The sequence below is a fragment of the Hydra vulgaris genome, chromosome 12 (assembly GCF_038396675.1).
Source record: "Hydra vulgaris chromosome 12, alternate assembly HydraT2T_AEP".
Classification (NCBI taxonomy): domain Eukaryota; kingdom Metazoa; phylum Cnidaria; class Hydrozoa; order Anthoathecata; family Hydridae; genus Hydra; species Hydra vulgaris.
Window position 1 is genome coordinate 29,290,353 of NC_088931.1, and position 27,317 is coordinate 29,317,669.

Below are 27,317 nucleotides of genomic sequence, written 5' to 3' on the forward strand. Positions count from 1 at the left end.
TATATATATATATATATATATATATATATATATATATATGTATGTATATATATAATTTAAAAATTTAAAAACAAAATAGCTAATAATTTTTATTTCTCAAAACTGGCAATATGTTCAAAATATTTCATAACTAAATTTTATATGATTAAATATATATATATATATATATATATATATATATATATATATATATATATATATATATATATATATATATATATATATATTTAATCATATAAAATTTAGTTATAAAATATTTTGAACATATTGCCAATCTTGAGAAATAAAAATTATTAGCTATTTTGTTTTTAAATTGAAGTTATTAATTTATGCCAAAAAATCGCGTCTCAGAAACCATAGTGCCACGGATTGTTTATATTGTTTAGATTTATTGTTTTTACAATGATAGGAAAGCTAGCGTCATACACGGAATAAATTGTTTTAAAAAAATTATTGTAAATTTTGCCTGCATTATCATTAAAGTTAGCATGCTTCCAGTGTAAGAGTGATAATTGGTTTTTAAATTGTTTTATATTGGTTTCGTTAAAAGTGCGTATTTTAATTTTATTTGATTTGGTTATATTTTCAGAGTTTGATTTAAGCAACAAAAATATAGGAAAATGATCAGGTATATCAGATTTTAGGATACCTGTTTGGATATCATTGTCGGATATATCTGTTGTAATGATGTTATCAGTCAAAAACGTTTTTTTATACTCTGATTGGACGATTTATCAAGGGGTTTGCTCCAGTTTCGAAAAAAGAATCGTAAAAGTTTTTAATCTTATTATTTTCACTGTATAGAAAACAATTCATATTTAGGTCCACAATAATGAAAATCTTTTTTTTTTCTTTAATACCTTTTTTAAAAATACTTTGTTCTAGAAAAAATGCTCAAAGTTCTCACTCGCGTCGTCAGGTGGTCGATAACAACAGCTTAATAATATTTTTTTTTGATTCGTTGTTTATAATTTCAATAGTTAAAATTTCTTTATCGCCATCAGATACACTTAAATCATTCCTAACATAATAAACAATGTTTTCATTTACACGCATAAGAATTCCTCCGCCGCGTTTATTTACTTGCCTTTGGAGAGAAAATAATTTAAAATGAGGAATATAAAAGGTTAAAGTATTATTTGAATTATTCGAAATCCACGTTTCAGTCAAATAAACTATATTAAAACAATTTTTTGTTTCCTATAAAAAATTGAGAAGTTTTTAAAAATTATTTTTTGGGCTTCGAATGTTTACGCGGAGAATTCTAATTTTATTTAAATTTTTGTCGCAGACATTTTTAAAAAGAAACCCTTCTAATTCGCTTGGATGCTTGATCGCTTGGTGATATGAGCAATCCATGGATCGCTTGGTGATATGAGCAACCCATGGATCGCTTGGTGATATGAGCAATCCATAAGCGTGTCGTGGAAAAAATATATATCGGGTTTATATTATTATAGTTTCATTATTATTTATTTCAGAAAAATTGAAACTTACGGATTCAAAATCACTAGTCCCAGCCATGCTTTTTTTTTTTTTTTGGGGGGGGGGCATTTATTTTTAGAAAAATTTCTTTTTAAAACTTAATGATTGGGTTTCTAAATTCTCTGCAAAAAATTCCATCATATTTTATAACAGCACTTGCCTTGACTGCGTAGTCTCTTTACTTCCTCCCATAACTTCTTACGACTCTCGATAGTTTCCTTCACAAAATCTTCATCTATAAACACACCAGTTCCACGTAAGTTTTACACAGCGTTTAGAATTACTATCTCTTGATTTGCCCACTCGATGCGCTCTTTCCACAACAATTTTTAGTTGTTTTTTGAAAATGTTTTTTACTGTATTTTCACAGTCACTCCATGTTTCGTTAGGTTTTTCTTCAACTTCATCTATTCGTAGATTATTTCGACGAAATCTGTTTTCTAAATCGATTGTTTTTTTGTATCATATTTTTAAACTTTTTAAAATTAAATAATTAAAATGCCAGTCTATACTCAGTTGAAGGTGTTTAGCTGCATGTCTGTGATGGAATAATAAATCATTAAGTTAAAAAATGTCAACTTTGTTGTATGTGTATAAATAATCAACTATTTACGTTAAACTTTCATATAATTTATGATTAGGAGTTTATTATTATTGTATACTTTATATTATTGTATGTTTCTGACGTTAATTGTGTACTGTCTCAGCATCTCAAAATCCACAGTTGTTTTGGGACTACTATTTTATGGATAGACTTATTTGTCAATTTTGCTTAATTTTTTAAGTCAATTTTTACTTAAGACTTTACTTTTATAGTTTAAGTCTTTTTTACTGATAATAATACAAAGAAATTAGTAACGAGATGTGATCATATCAGTTTCACCATTTTTAGACAAGTCTGGGGCCTTGAATTTGTGCATTGATAAATCTGGTCAATACGGTCTAAAGACAAGGCCTTAAATATTTTACGAAACCCATCTGGCTGGCTTGATTGACACCTTGATTGATATAGCACAAAGTTTGCTTTTATATCGGTTTTCTAAATTATCTGGGTTTCAAAGTTTAAAATATCTGGGTTTTTTGTGCATTTTTAGTTGTTTTTATTCAGATGGTTTTTCAGAAAGTTACAGTATTATGCAAATGATTAATGTTAGAAAATCATATTTGGTGCTTCTAAGTAATGTTTCATGATGTTGTTTCACATTAAAGTGTGTTTAGTTTTACAATTTACTCTTTAATACTTTAAGTTAAGATGATGCACCGTTGTTGGTGCATAGAGTTGCACGTGAAAATGATTGTGATCTTTTCATAGAAGGAAATGCAACAGCTTTGTGTAACAGTATCAACCCAAGTTTAATTATATTACCTGAAATGTATCAAGAATAGTAAATTAGAGATGTTACCTTTTGTTACTGCGTTAGACTGTCGTAAAAGGTGTCGCTTTAGCTCTATCATTCTTGTGAAAGTATCCTGTTATTTTTGTTGTTTTTGTTGTTTTTGTTTTTATGACTTATTTGAATACTTGAATTCAATCAATATACATAAATACGTTGTTTTTTTTTTGTTTTGTTTTTTTCTGGTTTGTTTATATACCTTCTGTTTTAGTTAATAATTAAAAACTTCATTTTTATTTTTATTTTTGTAAGTGTCTTATAGATGTCTAAAATTGTATAATTGGTAATTTAGGTCAACTGTTGCTTGTTCTTTATTTTGCTATTGGCGTGATGATTTGTTTTACTCACTTTGTAGTTGTTTATTTCTTACTTTCATCAGTTATTCATTTTATTAACTACAGTTATCGATATAAGATATAGTTTGTAGGTAAAGTCATCAAAGTCAGCTCTTTATTTACATATATTTGTTGCAGTTAACTATAGCTACTATTATAACTACGACAAAAGTAGTATTTAAAATATGTTATTGTTAATTTTAATGAGATATTTGATCATTTTTTTAAAGAATATTGTGAAAGTATAGACTGTTCTGGCATGTAGATTCCATGACTGTTTTAACATTTTTAACATTCAAATGATTCAAAGATTCAAATCCTTCTGGCACACATAGAGCTCATTTTGTAAATCAGTTCATTGACACATATTGATCAATGCATTTATTAAGTACTTTTCTGGCACAAAAGCAGGTATTTTTTATTTTAACTTTTCTATGCGATTTTTTGATACTATTTATGTTATACTATATTTCTATACTATATAGGCTTGTAATTCCATGTGGAAAAGTTGTATTTCTTCCAAAAATGCCCAAGTTTCAACCAAGTTAAATTTTTCAAAAGGATTTAGAAACCATTTTATTTCATTTTGTTAATTATATTGTGTAAGGATATTTTGATCTTATTTTCAAAATAAAGTTTTTGCATGAAGTGTGTCGTTTCTTTAATGTCGATTTTAATTAAAACACTCGCATAGTAAAAAATAATAAACTAACTTTAGGTCACATTTTATTATTGTGCTATATGCATAACATAAAATCGTCGAATAACACCCGTCTAGGTTGTTATTCAACGGTAGTGCAGAAGTGGTGTATTGGTAGGGCGCTTGCTTTAATCGAGAAATTCCGAGTTCGATCACCACCACGTCCCTGGTAGTACCGCCTTTAACTTTTTTCTCCGAGCAGCGGCCTTGTTCGTCGTGGTTTGTGTTTCGGAGTTGTAGAGTTGAGAAAGGGTTGTAACCACAACTCGCAGCCACCTCGACTGTAGCGGCTTTTTCGGCTTTGGGCAGGTAAATTAACACACACACACAAAATGGCTAGACACAAATTAATAAATTCTCTACTTTTCTTTATGCTGCGAAAACATCAGAATACTTTCCTTACTATTTATATGCGTAGCATCAAGTAACAATTACTTTTAATCAAAAAGCTTAATTTTTAATGAGAACTTTTCTTTAATTAAATCTTCTTTAAGGTGGTACCAGGGTAAAAAATGGATATTTTTGGTAAAATTTTGAAAAATACTAAAATGAATGTTTCGAATTCTTAAGTCTACCTATTTCAATATGCGTTTTGCAAAAAGTCAAAAATCTTCTTAAATTTAATCAAATTTGCCCTTTTTTAAAGACCTTAGCAACGCTTTTTCTCCGATATCTCCTAAACCAAAAAAGCAATTGACTTCAAATTTTTGCTAAACAATGCTCAAGACGTTTGACTTCTCCTAAAATATTATATTAGGCTATAACCTGTACGTTTATGTTTAAGTTTATGTTACCATAAAAATTCCAATATATTACTTTTTAAAACTTGTTTTAGCTTTTTTGCAACTTTTTTTTTCTCGCTAAATCTTAACTTTTCAAAAAAAATAACTTTTCATAGAAAATAGAAAATAATAATAAAAAAAATTCTGTTTCATAGACAACATTCTAAATACATTAAAGCATTCAAACTCAAATTTTCAAACAGTTTTGAAAATTTTTGAGTTAGTTATATTAGATAAGAGAATAGGTAGTTTTAGGGGGTAAAATAACACTAATTATGCGCATAAATAATGACGTTATCACTTAAAAAAATTTTTGTTCTATTTTATATTTTTTTGTTCATTAATAGAAAAGAGTTAAAGTCTATTGACATTTTTCAATATTTTGTTAAAAAAGTTGCCTTTACCCTGGGTTACCCTTGCCTTTACCACCAGGGTTACCTTTGTACCACCAATTAAATATTCTTGCGTATTTACAGATCACAAACTTTTACAATTGTTAAGTTTAAGAGTTAAGGATAAATAATTTAAACTCATTAATTTAACTTTTATAGTAGACTCATCCAAAATAAAAGCTTTTTCTTGAAAATATGTTTCGTGTCATACTACACTATAAAGGTATAGATTTCGCCTAAAATATGTATCGTGAGTTAAATATTTTTTTAAATATTCTTAAAAGTAGTAAATTATCTCTATAAAAATGCCGTAAAATAATAATTCGCTTGACTAAGTAAATGCTTTTTAGTTCGGTTAACGGATTTTTTTTTTAATTGTTTGTCTGTCAAAAAAAGCATTGACTGTTCAATTTGTCTACTTATTTAACCAATGATATATTAAAAATAACTAGATGTCTAACTGCCGTAAATCGGCATAAGAAAAAGTGAAACAAAAATCGGCCAATATTGGGGTCAAAATCTTTACGCTATTTATCAAAACAAAACAAATACGAAGCTTAAGATTGTTTAATTTAATGTAATCAATAAAAAATTGATACACAGATATCTGAAAAATTTGATGTTATTTTGATTTTGGTTTAAAATTTAATAATTATGTAAAATATGCATTGTTTTTGTTAAACATTTCAAAATCATACTTATTTCATTTTTTTTTTTATTTTAAAATTTAAAGTTGTATGATTTTAAAATTTAACATTCAACTTAGATTTAGTTGGATTTTAATCTATAATCTATTAACATTTTATGCACCTGTTAGTCATTAATTACCCTCTGCAGTAATGCTAGGAGGTATTATAACATAACTGCAAGGTAAACAGAATTAAAACTTGTAATGAAACATTTTATAAAACTGTTTTGACTATTAACTAAGCTCTGTGTGACACAACTTAGAGGTTCCTTCTAGAAATGTTAGAATTTTATTTATGGTTAAACACTTTTTGTTATCACGAAAATCATTATTACTTTTTTCTATAATTGATTTACCGTCAATAATTAAATAAATTTAATTCAATGTTATGTTATAATCTAGTAAGGTTTTCAATACAAAAAAAGCTCCATGGGTGTTCAGGTATATAAAGAATATCTTTCCTTTGAAAAGCGAGTCTTTCAATATAAACAACAAATCAAGAAAAGTAACAGTTAATAAAACTTAATTTAGGCTTGTTATTAAAATTAGGTATACTGTAATCTGAAGGTAAAAAGTGATCACTACATATGCGGTTGTGCTCAGTAGGAATAAATGTTTCACAGTTTATAGCAACAATCCACTTTTTACAGAGTTCGCTATTATTAATTGGGAATTTATGAAATGCTCTGTTGTCGTTTTTCATTGCTCTATTTGTGCAACCAGCTGCAGCACAAGAATTAACTATGATTTATAAATTTTGAATATTAAATATCGAATACTATTTGATCCAAACAACCGTGATTTACTATTTTTTAAATTTGCCCCCCATAATGGCCGATTTTTGCTTCAAAAAATGCGCGGAAGTTAGACATCTAGTTGTTTTTAATTCATTGTATTTAACGAACTACTTATTTAACGATCTATTTAACGTGACACCGGCACCGGTTGAATTTCAAATAATTTTTTTTTTGCTTTTATTAAAATAGTTCGACACAATATGAATTTACGATAAGGTTCAAAAAAAAAATTCAGAAAAATTAATTTTTTTTATACTTTGGGTACACTGTGCCACGTGAAGAAATCTGGAAGAGGTTATTTTCCACTATTGCATCTATCAATTTTTCAACAGACAATCTTCAATAACAGGCTTTAAGTAATATAATCACACCTTGGACAATGGCTGGAGCTTTAAGATAGTGTTTGTTGGTAGAAATGTCTACTTATACAAGATTAATAATGATTGAATATGCTAGACAATCGTCCATTTAAAAAATGATATTTTGCCTTTCCTTCGTAAGATGCCAATTAACTTAATAAACTGATTCATCAAACAGTGTGATGTCCACCATAATCTTCTTTCTGCAATTAAGAGAAAGAGTTCTTTTTTTGTTCAACATTTTTTTTTTTTTTTTTCTATAGTATTAACGGATAGCTCTGTTAAGCGTAGTTTGCTGCTTTTTCCCAACGATAGATTTCTAAGATGTAAAGGTTTTCATTTTAAAGATGTACAAATTAATTTTGTACATTTTAAGGCAAATAAAACAAGCCAAAGTTTGTTAACATTATAAACCTAGTTCAGCTAACATTTTAAAAAGGGTTAGAAAAGGTTTTGTTTTTTTCCACGAAGCTTTGTGCGTGCATTGGCTTCACCAGAAACCGTTTTGAATGTTGTAGCGTTTGTTCCAACACTGTGGAGTATTTTTTTAAAAAAACCGCTCAAAAATATTTTATGGATTTTTTTTTCAATTTAGTTAGTTCGAAACACAGTATTTTATCAAAATTAATTGTTTAGTTTTAAAAAAAGAAGAACTTTTCAAAGAGTAATTTTCCAAACAATTAATCAAAAATTTTCAAAACGAGAAAATTTTTGACTACAACTTTGTCTGTACTGTCGAAAGTACTTTTGTAAAAGTATTTTATAAGCCAAACGAAGAAGCGATTCGAAGAAGCGGATCTTTGCATGAAGAATCGAGAGTCCAAATGAGATGGCTTCTGTATTGATTTTCTCTTTTTTAATAAATTATGAATATCAAAATTCTGTGCTCGTTATTTTTCTTTTTACTACAAATAAGTATACCACACACAAAGTTTATTAATTGCCACTCTAGCAAAGGTATTAATAACACTATTTCTTAACAGTGGGCTATTTACTGAATAACTGATTATTTTGACAAATTAAAACTGGTACGAGTACAACTAGAAAATGCAAGTTACAATTGGAAATTATCAATAAAAAATGTGTAATAATATTTAGTTTTTGTTAACAAATTAATTAAAGTATAAATTAGACTTGAAAATGTTTGTTTAATCGCTTATTTCTAAAAATTCCTAGCTTGCCTAAACTTTTTGTCGGTAGTGTAATTCAATTTATAGTCTTAGAAAAATTCAGAGTATTTGTTTAAATTCAGTATCAGGTTTTTTAACTTAACTTTGTTTTCAAAGAATTTTGATTATCTGGATTGCAAAATTGATTTATTTTTAGTTACTAGTTTGTTGTATGAATAAGGACCCCAATATGAAATTGAGAACTGGAAAAGTTTTGTTTTTTTGAAAGGTGTAATAATATTTCCTGTTTCTCTTTTCTTAAATTTATTAACGTTATTTATAAAAAAGTTATCTAAAAAATGGTTCGGCACTTGACCTAATTTAAATTTTAGCATAAACAATATATTTTGGCAAATGTTAATTTGATAAATATTAGGCATACTAATTTCTTTAAATAAGGGTTCAGCGTGTGTAAATTTGTCTTTATGCTAGATTAGTCTTATAGCATGTTTCTGACGTCGATATAAAGTTTTCAATTTAGTTATATGCGTACTCCCCAAAGCTATATTCGCATATATGAAGTAGCTATGTATGAAAGAGAAATATATAAGTTTTAAATTACTTTGCGACAACATAAGTCTTGCTTTATAAAGTAGATCTATGTTTTTTAATACTTTAGTGTTTAAAGCATTTATGTGAGCTTTCCTAGATAAATTTTCTTCAATTATAACTCCTAAAAACTTGGTTTCATGAGTTCTCTCAATTACTATATTTCTATTTTTAGAGAGAATAGAATATTTGGTTGTGTTTTTCCTTGCTGGTGTGAATGAAATAAAGTGTATTTTGTTTTTTATATGTTTAGGGACAACTTATTTGTTTTAAACCATGTATTTAGTTTCTGGAGTTCTATATTTACATTATCATATACAGGTCCTTGATGATTGTCAAAGAGTAAAATAAATTTTTATCGTCTACGAACATCATAAATTCAAGTTTACTAAAAACTTTTGGAAGGTTGTTTATATAGATTAGGAACAAAAGAGGAGCAAGAATTGAACCTTGGGGGACACCGCAAGTTAATTTTAATAATTTAGTGTGGTAACTATCATCTGTAATAACGCACTGTTGTCTGTTATACAGGTAACTTTTGAACCACTACAGTTTTTAATCCATATTTTTTCAATTTTTTTAGTAGGATTTCATAATCTATTGTGTTGAACGCTTTTGACAAGTTTACAAAGACTCCTTATACGAATTTCTTTTCACAGATTGTTTCACTAATCCTGTTGGTGAGGTCTACAATAGCATGCTATGTCGAGTGCTGAGTTTGAAAACCATATTGGTTTTCATTAAGGTTTATGTTTGTGATTAGGTATGTATATATACGATTGTAGATTATTCGTTCGAGGAGTTTTGAAAATACGGGAAGGATTGGTATTGGTCTGTAATTATTTAAGGAGGAGGTTTCTTCGAATTTATAGGAAGGAATAATTTTAGCTATTTTTAAATGGTCGGGTACAATTCCTGTAATTGTTGAAGAGCTGAATATTTGAAAAATGATTTACTTATTTCTGAGAAAACGTTCAAAATTATATTGGCTGGGATATTATTAATACCTAGACCTTTTGTAATTTTTAATGTTTTAATTGCAGATTCAAGTTCTTCTTATTCTAGTTCTTTAAAAACTAGAGAGCAATAAGAGTCTTCGATGTAACTTTCAAATGAATTGTTTGTATGTTGAATTTTAGAAGCAAGTTTAGAACCTATACTTGCAAAGTGTTTGTTAAATTTTTCAGAGATTTTTTTATCATTAAGCAATTTTTCACTCATGAGAATATTTGGAGGTAGCTGGTTTAAGTTTGTTTTGTTTTTACTAATTATTTCTTTCATAATATCCCAGATTTTTTTATCATCTCCTTTTATTTTTAGCTTTGCTTTGAATAATATAGTTTTTTGGATTTTAATTTTTTTTTCAAACAGATTTTAATATTATTTTTTATCATTTCATTTATTTAACATCTAATGTATTTTACAAAGTAAAAAGAAAAATAAGAAAGTTAATTCTCGTGATATTTACTGACGAATTTTTTCCTCCAGAATTTGTTTAACAATTCCTCTCTGTTCTTTTGCATTCCAGCACTCTATTGCATACTTCAAAGTTTGTTCAACTTCGGAGGGAATTTCACTGATGATGCTAGTTTACCTTCTTTTTATTTTGAATTAAATTTAGAAAATATAATTCACAATCTTAAAATGAGATAGGTCCTGGATGTCGCCAATAAACGAATGTTTAAATAAAGGGTGTTTTATTTGTGAAAAGATAATGTCTGCATTTGTTTTGTTATTAAGAAGACGAAGGAACAAGTTTAATTTATTTTGTTGAATAATTTTTGAAATTTCCTGAATTTTAAATAGCGAATTTGTATAGTTCTTACTGTGTTTCGAAACATTTAAAAGCGATTATAGTGCACTCCTTCCAATTAAATCTAGCTTTTTCATCAAAACAGAATTATTTTGACATAGCTCCTTACCATAAGTTAAGGTAGGGACTACCAGTAATTTATATATATAGGAAATAGAACTTGGGTGAGCGAACCGGATTACAGATTGAATAAGAGTTTGAACAACAGTTCTAAAGTTTGAGGGTTTTTCATCAACATTTTTATAACCAAGGGAAGCAAAAATTGAATGTTTAGTCTGCCATGTTAATCCCAAAATGTCTATGTTTATTCTGAAGATTTTTTTTATTACTAGAAATTGTTATCGTGTTTGTGCTTTACCTGAAATCAAGAACTCAGTTTTTTCGGTATTTATTTTAATATAATTTAAATTAATGTAAATATTGCATTTTTTTTATCAGCTTTTTGAGACCAGAGAGGGTAGAGCTTAAAAGTATGATATCATTCGCATATGCTACCACACCAATAAAGTTACCGTATATAGATGTGCCGACAAAGTCTTGATTTTTAATAGATTCAAGAAGACTCTCAGCGTAAATGTTATAGAGGTGAGGTGAAAAATCGATCCTTGTCTTATCCTTGCTTTAGAAGAAAAGAGTTTGATTTACAACCTTGGTATGAGACTGTTGCACTACTATTGTTATATAACGAAGAGATAGCGTTAACTATACAGAGTGGTAATTTTTTATCGAAATGTAATTTATCAAATAGGGTATCCCAGTTACAGCTATCAAAAGCTTTTTCTGCATCTAAAGAGCATAGGTACACAGGGGTATTGTTGCTGTTGTAATGTTTAATTGTTCCGCTAATAAGAAATTCAGCATGCAGCGTTGAACAGTGTTGAAAAGTGTTGGACAGCGTTGAACAGTTAGCATTGAATCCCAATTGTAGGGGTAAGTATCTCTAATATCCGGACATATAATGAGGATTAGGTATTCTAGAACCTTTTTAAAAACGAGTATGATGCTAATATCGCGATAGTTGTTCGGGCTATCTAAAGATTTTTTTTACTATTTAACAAGGGGTACAATAATTGACGTCGACATTGATATTGGTGTCCATCCATAATTAATGGAGTAATTAAAGAATTTGATGAGCCATTTTGTTAATACAAATTATTGTCGCTTCTATTTTTTAGATATTTTATGAGTTTTTGTTTTTGTTTTGACGATTTTCTTAATCCTTTGGTTAATCAATGGAGTTAGATATTTTACTTTAATTCCTTTTTCAACTTTTGGAAAATGTTTATTCCAAAGAGTTAAGAAAATGTCTATGAACTTATTGTAAGCGGAGATTGTGCGTCCGAGATTACATTCATGATATATTTTTGACCAATTTGCAACCGCTAAGTGAGTCTTTTAGTTTTTGGTTCGAAAATTTATTTATGCTTCTTTTTTTGATTTTTATTTTCAGGTTATTGACTCGTTTTGCTTGCTGTGATAGTGAGAAGTAAATTGGGAAGTGGTCAGATATATTCCTTTTAATTATCTTGCTTATAAGGATAGATCTTGAGTTGAATTTGTTAATATATTGTCAATAGGTGTAACTTACAATTGGAAAAATGTAATGTTGTATCATATCATCAAAAAAAGTTTTCGTATTTGCGAGTTCATAATAGCTTAGATAAATTATGTTCATTTAACCAATACAGAATAACTTTTTATGTTCAACATTACTTTTTATATAGGGGAAGTGGGGACATAACCGCATATGGGGGCACAACCGTTTTTTAACATTTCCTTTTCTAAAATGTTTTTGCCATTTTTGAAAAAATGGCAAAAAAACATACCACGCGTTGGTAAAATAGTTTCCTTCATTTCGCTTATGTCAAAAAGAGTACGTGATGCGTTTCTGAGAAGTTGTGCATAATAATGCTTATTTTGATAAAAAACATTATATTTACATCATATTTTTTCAGACCTTTCTTTTGAGGATTAAGTAATATTTGATTTTAGTGTTGAAGATATGTGTCATCAGCGTTATTTCATCAAGTGAAAACCATTTTTGATATCAACATAACCTAATAAGCAAGCTACAAAACTGTATTCTATCTAAAAACTCTCTTCTGGGGCAGAACCGACGCACAGGACGCACAACCGCATACTTTTGATATTTATCATAGTTAGGTAATTACGAATAACAAAGTATACAATTTTCACACTTGAATGCGTTCATGTAAAAATTTGAATGGAAATTATTTTTGCTTTGAGATATTGGAAATTAGATTTCGTATTTTTTTATATAATTTTTATAAACGAGTTTTTGATTAAAATATAAAACTAAGAGTATAAATCGATATCTTGTTAAATATGTATATTTCATGAATATTATATTCTTAATTAGAAAAAATGTAACATAAAAAGTGTACCTTCAACGATTTGTGTGAGGGTGCGGTTGTGCCTCACAATGGGGGCAAAACCGTTTTTTTCACTAAGTGTACTTTTTGTGTAATAACATTTTCAAAAACCGTTTTATTTTTTTCCTAATTGCAGCAATTTAAAGCTTAATAATTTGGTTATTGAAATAAACTGTTAAACACATTTTGCTTTTATTTTCATATGATATCAATCCAAACGTTACGGGGGTGGTTATGCCCCCACTTCCCCTATATTTGTTTCAAAAAATTTGAAAACGTTATAATATCTCCTTCGGGCGGTCTATAACAAGAAAATATTAAGGGATTTTTTGTAGTATCATTAATGACTTTAATTGTAAAGACCTCACCATTTGAATCAGAAATAGAGAGATCATTTCTAATTTTTGTGTTCAAGCAAGTCATTATGGATGTAGGTTGTTATTCCACCTTCTCTTTTGTTGGTTTTTCTTTCATAAGAAATAAGATTATAGTTAGGGATTAGAAGTTTTGAATTTGTATTAGAATTTTTTGTATTTAAATTACTTGATAATCTGTATCTTTGCATGGGATGTTAAATCTCTGATTTTGAAACAGAATCAACATCTTTTTAGTCAATTTCATCAATGAACCATTTTTTTATATAACCAATAAAGAAAATAAAAAAATCCGTTTGATAAAAAAAAGAACTCTGATGAGCTACAATAGTTGATATTGGAGAATGGATTGGAGAATGGATTAATAAAAGCTACAAATGAAGTAGCTGTGAAATTTTTTTTAATATGATGGGTAATACTGCAAATTATTTTTCGAGTTCACACCACTAAGAACAATGGAAAAGAAGTTAGAATAAGTTCTAACGGCTTTAAACAATTGATGTTTTAAACCGCGAGAAACTCGTCATTCCCTTTAATAGCAAACTATGTAACGAATAGGATCTTAAAAAATATTTCTGTTAATATGAACAGGCTTTTGGTAAGCATAACAACTCCTCAGATGGAAAGTAGATATTCCCTTAAGAGTCTTTTGAACAAATTTATTTTAAGGCAACGATCAGGTAAAATATGTGCTGGAAGGATTTTAATATTGTTTTTTTTGCTGATGTGCTGACACAACTCCTAATAACACAGGCGCGCATAATGGAGAAATTCGACATCTTAAAAGATATGGAAGTTGTATGAAAAATTTGTGGCTATTATGTCGTTTACACATTAATAAGACACATGCCATTTTGAGCCAGCACTAACAGGAACAAAATCTTGTTTCCAAGTTTAAAAAATATTTGCCAGGAAAGTTACAAGTACGCAATGGAGATATTACCCTAGAGGAAGATATTTATCTCCAGTAACCTGACACAGAGTGCTGGCTACTAATTAATATATTATTAACATGTCACTTATTGGCATAAGTTTCAACTTTTAACGCAGCCTATCTCAGCATGCGTCGGATAAACTGTTTCGAGTAACCATGAGCGAGACTAGGTTTTTTCAAACCGAGACGAGACCGAGACGAGAAGTTAGTACTTCTCGTGAATCCAAGTTAGTACTTCTCGTAAAATCCAAGTAAAAAAAAAAAATCTAAACATGGTTTTGACAAATAAACACAAATGACATTTGTCATATGTAAACAACTTTTTCAAATATTAATTCAGATTTTTTTTGCCAAACTTTTTCAACAAGACAATGTTTCTTCTGATTAAGATGATTTGTTCTACTTTTTCTGGGTGTAAGTTGTGTCTGGATGATCAGACGACATTTCCACCTGAGCTAAAAACTCTCTCTGATTTAGTTGAACTTGCTGGAATAGTTAAAATTTGTCTAGCTAATGAAGAGAGTTCTGGCAATGTATTTGAATGCAATTTCCACCAATCAAGAATCGGAAAGTCTTTCTTGGCATCAGGGAGATTATCATACTGGCACATTTCGCTCAAAATAGGATTCAGTTCTGATGTTGGTCTTGTGTTTCAAGTCTGACGTTTAACTTGCGCTTCAGTTTTGAATTAGGGGACAAATCTGCTGAAAGGACTCTGGCAACAGGTTGGCACTCAACATTATCCTTAACCTATGAGGCTAACCATTCTTTTGTTGTTTGAAATTTTTTGAAGAGCTTCAATTGAAGTCCCTTTAAAGCAGGATTTAGGTAGTTTGCTGCAGCACTCAATAAGTTTCCAGTGTGACAAAGAGGAAATCTTTTCTCAATGCAGCTTTTCAAGTTTTTTGCATAAAAGACACCGTAGCCATTTTTTCCATCCGTCTCAATAAATTGATCAATTTTGTCATGGATTAAATAAAGAGAATCGGCGACAGTGTTAATTGTTGGAATAGACTCAGCCGACCACGTTTCTGTAGCTTCTTTAAGTGGTGTCGAAATTTCTACTGCTCCCTCGATTGATTTCCACTGTGATGCACTGATGGTCTTTGAAGAAAAAATATATTCATTTGCACATAAGCTGATAATTGCACTCTTTAGATGTAGGACAGAAGCCATGCAATCCAGTTCACTATTCCATCTTGTGTCAACAGATTGGCGTAACTGTCTAAAATTGATTCCTTGAGCGTCTGATTATGATTCAAGCAACTCAGCTGCAACTGTTGACTGGTGAGTTAAAGAAGCCAAATCTTTGCATGTTTGCAACGCATCATCCATTCCAGCAGTCATTCCAAATGAGTCTCGAACTGCACATTGCAAAGTATGATTGTTGCACAAGTATTGGTGAAGGCGCTTTGACAATTTGACTGCAAGTTTCATGTTTCTTGCCTGGTCGTTCACGCAGTACATTGGCAAATCAAGCAGGCAAATTTAGTTCTTCTAAGAAAGAATCCAGCTTTCCTTCAATTAAGATACTGTGTGTCTGCCTGGGAACTGTTAGACATGGGGTGTTCAGTGATGTAGTCTCCAATTTTCGTCAATAGCATGAAAAGTCCAAGAGTTGTAGCTGCCCTGAGCTCTAGAAGTCCAAAGGTCAGAAGTAAATGCAGCACTTTTTAGATTTGGCGTAATCTCCGTTATTATGCTCTTCATTCCAGCTTGAACTTGACCGAATTGAAAGCTTTCTTGAATATGTTGTTCTGTGATGAAGGCTCAGTTTAGGGTTTGCAATGTCAAACAATTTTTTGAAACCTCTTCCTTCGACTGCTGAAAAGGATGCCAGATCAGTGCAAAAGTAATCCAGCATTGCAGAGTCAAACTGTTTTTGAATGGAACTGTCTTTGTCATATTTGGACTTTGTTTCAAGCATTTTGACCATGGTTCGTTGTTTCTTCTTCGGAGGAGGAAGAAGAGAGTTGTCAGTTTTTTCAGAATATTCAACGTAATCTTGGCTGTGTTTTTCTTCGAGGTGACGATGAAGTCCGCTTTTGTTTCCGTCTTTTGTTTTCAAAGACTTTTTGCACGCCTTGCATTCAGCACCGTCACTTGTTTTTTGAAAATATCTCCAGATTTTGTTTTTTCTTGGTGACATTTTTGATCGTTGAAATGAGGCAAGAATATTTCTTTTCAATATGAACAATATGTGTCAAGTTGAATTCCACTGGTAAACTTATGAAATTAAGTCGAAAGTGCACCATTTTATACAAAAAGTTTCTGTATTTAAAATCTAATTAAAAATATTTAAAATCTAATTAAGATTTTTTAATTAGATTTTAAAAAAAAATCTAATTAAAAGATCTAATTAAAAATTTAATTTGTTTTTGTCAAAAACAAATTAAATTTTTAATTAGATTTATTAAAATCACGGAGTCAAAATATTAATTAATTAAAAAAACAAATTATTAAGCATTTTGTAAGTTATAATAATTTTTAATTTGGAAAACAATACAATATTTAAGTCTCGTTCTACTTCTCGCGAGAACTTTCTATTTCTCGTTTCTCACGAGAAGTCCCATTTCTCACGAGAAACGAGAACGAGACGAGATTTCGCTCATGGTTAGTTTCGAAGATTTGATGGAAAAAATGTAGACCTTAGAACAATTAAAAGGTTTTGTCTAATATCTAGTGGATAAATGACTATCTGCAAGAAATTTGTCTAGTTTAACTTTATGACAGACAATAAGCAAGAGAAAAAACATCACGACGCACAGTGGAATATTTCAAGGTTTTATAAAGACTACATCACTAAACAAAAATTTTAATGTTGCCCTTTACCCCCCTTTCAGGTATAACAGTAGTTAAAACTCGGACTTCGCGTGAGCTCTTTGTATTTGTTTTTTACGCTTCTAGTCAAATACAACTTTAAAAAGTTTTATTTATGCTTGTATGTTGTAAAACCTTTAATAAATCACGATGAACGTTGAAGAAGAAGGATGTACATACAAAATATATGTATAGTTCCTTCATTTTACTTAATAAAGTGAGATTTTTGTCAATATATATTCGAGGCTAAAAATGTTAAGTTTTTTTTTGTAAATGCTTTATTCAAAATTGTTTTCGTGTGTGAATTAAGCCGAATTAAGCTAGGATATTTTTATGTAACTTCAAACGTTATAAAATGTACTGAAAATGAACAAAGTTTACTGAAAAACGCCTTAAATACTTTCAAGTTTTACTTTATACAAAAATGGATAGCTGCTAACAACATAGAAGAAAGTTTTTTGAAGCACAATGAAAACAAGATATTGTCGCCCAATACGCATTCGTTTTATTCATGAAACTAAAGATATAACAAATGAAGAAATCGGCTATGTAAAAGATCAAATAAAAAACTTAAGAAAAACTGAGACACCGAAGTTTTTTGGTGGTATTATACATATAAAGCATACCTTGGCATTTACAATGGTTGATGCAAAAGTATGCAATGCTGCAACCAACACGACATCTGCTATGAGGTGCTATTTATGTGGACTAATGTCAAAAGACTTTAATAATTTAATCATAAAAAACATAGATAATCCAGATGCCCTTAAATTTGGTTTATCGAAATTACATGCAAGGATTAGATTTTTCGAATCTTTATTACATTTATCATACCGCATTCCCATAAAAAAATGCCAAGCGAGAACACAAGATGATAAAATAATTTTGGCCGAAACAAAAAAAATCTTTATTACATTTATCATACCGCATTCCCATAAAAAAATGCCAAGCGAGAACACAAAATAAAATAATTTTGGCCGAAACAAAAAAAACAACATACAAAACAAATTCAAAGAGAAAATGGGATATTCCAACTGCAGGTTTTGGGAATACTAATGATGGCAATACATCAAAGAGATTTTCCTCAGATCCTCAAACCTTATCCTGCATTACAGGAGTTAACATTGGACTTCCTAAAAGTTGTAGTATCATTTGGGAAACTTGGTCAAGTGGATATAAAATAGCTAGCAAAAAGTTTGCAGAACTTTAAGTTCAAATTTATGGATGGTACCAAATGACTCCTACAGAAAGAGGCTCAATAATAAACAAATTCTATTTCCAGTAAGGGTTTAGAGGTCTTGCTACCAGAAACATTGAACGAACAACATGAGAAGGTATCTAGCGAAAATGAATCAGATTAATGTTTACCGGTATCTAAGTATATTTTTTGATTTTACCTTTTTGTTTTAAATTGTTTTTCTTTTTGTTTTAAATTGTTTGTATTTGCATCACTTTTTTTTAACCATTTTAACTTAAGGCATTTAATGTTTTAATTGAAGTTTAACACTTTATATTGTTTAGTTTTTTTTTAAACTTCTTTTGATATGGTTAATATGGAAAGTGTTTTGGGTATAAAAAAACCTGACCAATTATTTTACATATATTATGCTTTTTATTGTTTGTCTGATTGATAAAAGCCATAAAATAATTTTGATCAACTTTTGACCTTAGATACTCCACTGTGCGACGATGGTTGTAGAGATAAAAGGACAAAAAAGAAATGAAAGAGCTACTTGAACATCAATCAACAAAAAGTATTTTTAGATTTGATAAAAACATCACTTAGACAAAATAATAGCATAAAATCCAAGTAGTTTGATTTAAAAATCAGACATTTCAAGAAAATTGAAATTCTGCACCCTAAAAGTTTAGAGACCAAGTTACCTAATTTACTTTTTATATAAAAACAAGATGTTTCGAACCTTATAATACAGTGAATTTTTGGGAAAAAATAAAGAACATTTACAGAAGTCAATCCTTAATTAATTGCACATTGAGCATCCTATAATCATTAATTTATAAAAAGTAGTTAGAATTTGCAGCAAATTTAGAGCTACTCAGTTGGACTACCTGAGAAATTACTTAATTAAGTCTAACTGAATATTAAGTTTACAAAAATCTAAAATAACGTTAGTAGGACATTTAGAATATTTAAATTATGGAATTTTAATATATAATTATTAAAACAAAAAAAATCAACATGGCAGTAGATTTTATTTTTGTTATAAATTACACTGAATCTAAAACTGGTGGTTCAAAGTTGTCAGGACGATCAATAACAACACCTCCAGCTGCACCAGTTGTAGTTGTTGCAGTTCCAGAACTTTCGTGCATTTCCATTAGCTTATGCACTAAAAAATAACAATTCATAAAATGTATAAAAAACATTAAAATGTGCATAAAAATATAGCAACTGGTATCAATATGATAAATTGGTCATTAATATGGGTTAACTTGAATCTACAACTTATTTGTATTTAATAATTTACCAGTGTTAAAATAATTGTTAATGAGTGCTTTATCTCCATAACTCAGAACTAAATAACTTTTAACCTACAGTTGACTAACAAAGGTCAGAAGTTGAACTGGTTTGCAAAATGCAAAGAATTGTATACACATTGAAAATATGGTACCCAATAAAGTACCCAGAGCATGCTAAAGACGTGTTTTAGCTTCTAAAACACATTGAAACATATCAATATGTATTTTGAGCATCTAATACATGTTTTCTGTCCACTGGGTCAACAAAAATTAACTAAAACCCCAAGTTAAAAGTAAAAAATATAGTGGGCATTCTTCCATACAAATCAAAATCAGGTTTGGCATTTTCAAAAAACACAGACCTGGAAAAGTTTTAATACAATCACCTTAAGGCATTTAAAAACAGGTGTATTTCTTTTAACTAGAGTTGTTAACAAGGTCAAAAGTAGCAAGGCCAAGAGTTTTAAGGCCAAGGCCAACAATATGAATTTCAAGGCCAAGGACTATGCAAACATTTTCAAGGACATACACTCAAATTTATGCCTTACATTAGGACCAATTATTACCAAAATTGTAGGTAACAATTGCTATGAAAATAAAAGCACATGTAAAAATAAACAGAATTCAATAAAGTCGATAAGAAAATATACTTTTAGATAAATATAAAAGTTGATAACAAAAATACATAAAAATAAAAAATGAAATCTTTAAATTCTTTAATTTTATGTATTTTTTTATTTGATGGTCAAGGCCAAAACAATTAAGGCCAAGACCAAGTTCGAAGCTTAGGCCAAGGACCAACAACTCTTGTTTTAACAATCTCTAACACATACATATAAATACTTATGTATATAAATTATACATATAAAACTAAAACATTTTTAAAAATCATAACTACAACTAAAAAATTAGTGTAGATGATTGAGTTGTATTTTATGTATGTAAACTAATTAAGTGGAAAACGCAACTCGCATATTGCATATTTAAAAGTAAATAAAAAGTTCATTTGTTTTTGAAAAGTATTTTTGAACAAAAGAGTTTGCATAAATTAAGAAATTAATAAAACTTGGTACAATATTACATTTAAAAACATGAAACCTAAATTTAAGAAAAGTTTACCAAAATAATATTATTCATACTTTTACATTTCCTTATCGTGCTTTTTAAACTAAAAAAATGCTATTACCATTATTTTGTTCTATTGAGACAAAAATTTTAATAAAAGTGCTAGAATGGTTTATTTTCACACAAAAAAGTACTATTAAGGCTTTATTTACAAGCTATTTACATACTCTACATGAGTCTGTTGGGAGAATTTCAGTCACAAAAAAACACGTAATTTTTACTAAGGTTAGAATATATTAAAAAGAAAAGATAAAAGTTGTATATATTCTTAAAAAACAGATTTTTATTATTAGACAACAAAACATTTTTTGTTTTGTTTATTATGTTGCATAATTATGCAATGTTTTGTTAAAGCGCTTTTTAATTTTAAATATTCTTAGTTGCGTTTTTTTTTTTTTGTTTACATACATAAAATAAGATTCAACCCCATAGATTTGGGTAGTATACAATATACCTTGACTATTTATTATAAAAATATTTATATAGATATTATATACATAACAACTATATAAAGTTAATTCATGAAAAAACAATTAACTTTAATATTAAAACTTTAGTTTTGATTAGTAGAACTAATCAAAACCACACAAAAAAAATTTTTAATTTATTAAACTTACAATCAAATTTAGGTTTCTTTAAGCATTTAACTTTGCGGATGTGACAATCTTGAAGAGGATAAATGTTTTGACATGATTTTTCTATATCTGCACCCATACTGTCAGGAAGCAATTTGTTGACAACATCTTTTAAGTCTTTTTCTGCAACCTCTCGAGTAATTATGTCAACCATTTTTTTTCGTATGGCTTTTACTAGAGAACTCTTTGCATAGCAAGTCTTCTTAATTGAATTATTTCGTTTTTTAGTAAAACCAATAGCAAAAAATCTAAGCAGATATCCATCAGTGGTTTTTACATCAACATGTCCTTCAATACATGTTCGCCACTTTTTCATTAGAGATCGAAGTTTATCTGTGGTCATTGACATACCATGAAAGTTTGTTATGACATTACGACCTTGAACATCCTCTGCAACCAATTTGAACTTTCTGAAAGAAACTTCATCATTATTAAGATCAGCTTGGGCTAATTCAAAAACTCTTCCTTTCAAACCATCAGATGCAATTTCTATATGAAAAAAATCACTAATAAAAAATTATTAAAAATGTATTAAAAAAAAGACAAGAATATAATTTCTATTGATATAGTTCCTATTTTTAATTTAAAGAAACAATTAGATCTGCTAGAATTACTAGAAACAACTAAATAAAAAAAACTAGTCAATTTTAAATACAAAAATCAAAACAACTTATTTTAAAATCTTTAATAAAAAATTCTTACTTGTGCCAACAGTTCGAGATACTACAGTTTTGCCAATTGTTCGAACATTGAAATTAGAAGGGGCTTTAACATCATACCAATCTTTTTTGGAGAAAGGGTCCACTCTAAAATATTGATTTTCTCATTATAAATTGTTGTCTATGTTTATTTATGAAAGTATCCAATATGAATTTAAAAATACAGAAATATTCAGAATTTTTTAAGATTAGGAAGTTGAATTTGAAAAAAAAAGAATTAAACCTGAATGACATATATGTATGCATGTATGTATGTATGTGTGTGTGTATATATATATATATATATATATTTACATACACACACAAATATAATTACTTATAATAATTTACTTTACCAGAAACTTTTTACAACTTCAAAATTAATTAATTTGATGTAATAATTAAATATAACAAACAGTTTTATTACTCCTTTTGCTAAAACAAACTAGCTGATGCCATTTACTAATGACTGTAACCTTGTTATTAGCATGCATAGTTGTCATTGAACTGTCAAACAGGCAGTATAAATGTATGTGATCTTAAATATTTTATTCATCAATCAATTGAAGAAACTGGGCAGTAGGGTTTGTACTCATCAGAATCAATCGTAGAAACTGAGCAATAGGATTTGAATAATGTAGTTTAACTTGAAAACAAATAGAATTAGTATTTTTGGCAAAAATTATAAGGAGAGTAATATCGACGCTTTTAGCGTTTTTATTTATTATTTAAAAATTAATATATAGGCAATTAGAAATTATTTTAATAATACGTTATAGTTTTCTAAATCATACTGACGTTGCTTTACGTAAAAATAAAATGCTACATGTTTAATGTTCAAATAAAAAATAAAACGATTATTCTTCTAACATATTTTTACAAATCTCAAGAGTTTACTTACTAATATGTTATATGAATAGATTAGTAAGGAATTTTGAAAATACATGATTGTATTTATTTTTCTTTAAAAAGCTAATATGAAAACCATTAAATGAAGGTTGCTTTTTAAGTTATTGAGATTGACCAAGTTACAGAAAGTGTATAAATTCAATAATATATATCGATGATTATCATTAACATCATTTTTTTTTACCAAATGCAACATAAATAAGGTTGAAGTGAAAACTTCCATTGATCTACGCAATGCAATACTTCCACTTACATCTTTTTTTTGGATCCTTTCTTGCCCTTTGAAAGCCTCTTATTCTTGCCAACCGCCATGATGGCTAAAAGCTTGACAGGGAAATTTAAAAGATTTATCACGGTCACCGACGATAGAAAAAGAAGCAAGGTAAACTAATACGGTTGCCGAAAATTTATTTGTGATTTGAAAATGTTAAACATGCGTTAGGATTTTTATTTTTATTTATATATATATTTAGCCCTTTAAATATTGCTACCATACCAAAATGTTTAAATAAATATTTACATAGCCGGGGTAAAAAGAAGACAAAAGTAGTCTTATCACTAAGATTACTAAAGACCAATAGTTTTTAGTTAACTTTATCGATATTTTACGTGTTTCATTTTAAAAAATGTCATCAATCTTGGAAAAATATTGATATCAAGAACTGATAATACTACAGTTATAAACTAACAATACCTCAGTAACTAACTAGTAATACTACACTTCTGAATTTATCTATCGGCCACTTATAAATAAATCTAGCAGCCGAGTTGCAGTAGTTTGAATCCTGGATCACTTACTTTTAGAAAAAGATCTAAGGTTTAAAACAAGCTTCCTAGCTAAATGCCCATCTTCTTCCGTGGTGTTTTATGACAAAGTTGTAAAGTCTTATTTATATATATTTATATATATATATATATATATATATATATATATATATATATATATATATATATATATATATATATATATATATATATATATATATATATATATATATATATATATATATATATATATATATATATATATATATATATATATATATATATATATATATATATATATATATATATGCTGCAGTTCAGCTGTAGTGCAGTGGTTAGAAATCCACTGATCTATATAATAACTATTAACTAGTATAATTAATAATCATAATCAAATTATTAATTACTATATTTAATAACTAAATATTAATTATTATAGTTAATAATTATTATAGAGATCAGTGTTCAGAACCAAAAGGTCCGAGATTCTACGCCAGCTCTAGCAAAATAAGCGACATTGGTAATTTTAGGAGGCGTGAACTTCCTAGTTACATACTCTCCCGTGATGCTCTGTGATAAGACCAAGAGGAAGAACATCAACTTTTTCTCAGAATTAACACTTCTCCTAAGAGAGCTAAGAAACAAAAAAAGTTATGTAATAAATTTTTTGTGTAAAGGAATCCATAATAAACTTAAAGCTTGTGACTCTATTATACTTCTAAAGCGCGCAGCTTGGGAGGTTTAGTACCAGATGTTTGTCAAACAGCTTGGTAGAGTTCCAACAATAAATTTATAATAGGTCAAAGTTGATTTTTTTGTTAAGATACAGTGAATTTTACTGATTATAGGTAATAGAAAAATATTTTTAAAATAATAATAGCATTAAAACATTAATACTAATTTTCAACTTGCAAATTGGGTGAATAAAGTGAGGAAAATGTTTCCTAACTTTAATCTTTTGCCGCCCTAACCCAAACATTAATGTTGCAGCACTTATTTGTTCTCTTTTCTTTAATTAGTTGATTTATGAACTGAAGCCCCCAAACTCTATTTTCTGCATTTTATTTCCGCATTTTCCCAGTTTCCACATTTCCACATTTCCACATATTAATTTTCTCTGTTTTTCCAATACCCAATTTAAGCTGTGCATGACAATAAAGAAAAGTATGAATTATGAAAGTTCTTGTTTAAGGTGGTGAAACTACTGTGCAGAAGTAACTCTGGCAGCAAACAAGGGCGATTCTACGGGTGCGTGTAAGTGGGAAAGGGGGGGTTCAGGGTTTTTACAACAACTAATTAAAAAATATAATGATACCTTTGGTACACAACTTGTTCCTTCAGAAAATATTTAAGATGAATAAGGAGTTATAATAGACTAGCAGGAGGGAGGACGAAGCCAAAAACCGTTTAAAACTTAATAGTATAACTATTCAGCGGCAAGTCAAAAAGGCGTCTTTGCGTTGAAAAGAGAAAACTTTGAAATGTAGTTTGTATCTTTTATTACTTTCTTAATTACTTTTTTAAAAGTTGACTTTATAATTTTTAACAACTTTTCGAGCTATTAAGAAGTAATCACATCAAAAAACACAATCTACGTTAAAAAAAATAAAAAATAAAGTAGTAAAGTTATAAATGATTGTCCAATTATCAAAAAATAAAATAAAAAGCAATTATTATAGGTGAACGTAAAATTAGAACCAATTGCTCGCCGTTTTTTGAGCTTTTTTATTCGCGCGTTTTTCTCATATGTAAGAAATTGCTCAACATTTTGAGCTCATAAATAAGAGCTTTCACGCAAAAAAGAGCAATTGGTCAAAATTTTTATTCACGGAAAGCTAAGCAATTACTCAAAAAACGTTGAGTAAAAGTAAAATTTGGACAATTTTGCTCAAATTTTTATTTACATAAAGTTGAGCAATTACTCCCAAAACGCTTAATAAAAGCAATTGCTTTTATTTATTCACCCGGTCTATTAAGCATAATTCTCTCAAGTATATTAGGGAATGTTAAAAGTATTGATATTGGTCTGAAATTAACTATTTCACTTGTATCTCCTGATTTAAATATAGGTTTTACAATAGCAGTTTTCAGGAAAAATACCATCTTTTAGCGAGAGTTTAAAAATTTTAAATGAGGGAATTTTAAGATCATTGTTGCAGTTTATTACTATGTTGTTATTGACATTGTCGGTTCCGGTTGCCTTGTTTCTTTTAAGCCTTTAAAAACCTTTCCAAATTCTAACATGGTTAGTTCCCAGTGGGCACAGTACGTTTTTAAAACGTTCTTTGAACGTTTTTATTAGGTTTGAACCTTATAAAAACGTCTAAAAAACGTTTTAAAAACGTACCGTGCCCACTAGGTTTTTTGTTATTTAAATCATTTCTATAACAACAAAAATATTTATTTAAAGATTTATTTACATAAGGAATTTTAGATTAACAAAAAAGTTGTTAACTCATTTGCAATGTCGCACAGTGGGACGAAATCCCGATTTCGTGGCCAAAAGTCAAATTTTTGAGTTTTATATTTTCGTCTTTTTACGTTCAGATCTTGTTTACAGATAGTCCTATAACAAAATTCCAAACAGGGCAGGTATATACCTGCTCTAGGGTGGTCTGGGCGTCAGTTGACATTTAGCCTCCGTTCGGTACGCACTAAACAAGTGGACACGTCGAAAAATTCTTGCCTGTTTTAAAGTGCTGTTAAACTGAAGAAGCTATTTCAATTGGATTATGCACTGTTATTGCTAATTTTAATTTTTTTCATATTTAAATCGCGCGACAAGTAAACATAAACAATTGTAAATTTTTTATCTGAAATCGATTTTCTAATGTCGTTTTAAAAATTTAACCGCGGTTATCCACCTTCTTTTGACAAGGAACTGATCATGTATAGTGTTAAATATAACATATTAAAAAACTGGCTGCCATTGAGTGCCATTTTAATTGTGAGACTAGTTTTTATGGAGAAATGCATGGTGCGACATTAAACTATGTTAATAGATTAATGTCGCACCACGCATTGATGATCATGGAAATTAGTGAATTAACATTATTTAACAGGACTAGTTACATTTTAATGCAATAATTTTTTATTTTAAATATATGCTTTAAAAGTTACTTCTCATTCCGTTTTATGATAATCTCAAAGTTTTATAAAATAGTCCTCAAAGAACTTTCAGCAGTTGTTACTGTTGTTTTTTTTACAGAGTCTTCCAAATCTTCAATTATGGAATTTTTAAGAAAAGATATATTCTTTATGGTAAAAGACAGTTTAAAAAATGAATATAAATTCATCATTGATGTTTTGACAGATGCAATTTTCAAAAAAACGGAAAATGTGATACAAGTAGGCGAGGATGAAATGTCATTATCACGGTTATTTTCAAATTTTCGATCGAGATGGAGAGCAGCAGGAAGATGGGAAGATTTTTTTCTTAAAAAAAAATGAAGAATGTTTTAAGGGCACCGTACAATTTTTAAAATTATCCAATACTGAATGCACAACACCTGAGAAGATTGTGAAGAGTGATAATAAAAAAGAAACATGTAGGCGACCTTCGCAATCCTTTGCTTCATCTAGTAAAAGATCAAAGAGGCGAAAGACTCAAGAAGTACGTTCTACTTTTTCTACAGAAGAATTGGCATATGCTGCTCAAATGAGTTTAAGGACTTCTGGTCAAGTACATGCTGCTTAAGTTATTAAAGATGTCACATTAAC

The 27,317-nt window shown here is 28.8% G+C and overlaps 1 protein-coding gene across 1 annotated transcript; it reads right to left on the reverse strand.

Annotated features, from left to right (window-relative positions):
* Positions 1-19,179: 19,179 nt before the first annotated feature.
* Positions 19,180-23,244, reverse strand: LOC100209015 (small ribosomal subunit protein eS1). Its single transcript, XM_065812841.1, has 4 exons — positions 23,086-23,244; positions 21,928-22,031; positions 21,208-21,714; positions 19,180-19,335 (listed from the first exon to the last, which is right to left on the reverse strand). Exons 1-4 carry the CDS (start codon positions 23,142-23,144, stop codon positions 19,214-19,216), a joined length of 792 nt encoding a protein of 263 aa, XP_065668913.1. The 5' UTR covers positions 23,145-23,244; the 3' UTR covers positions 19,180-19,213.
* Positions 23,245-27,317: the final 4,073 nt, after the last annotated feature.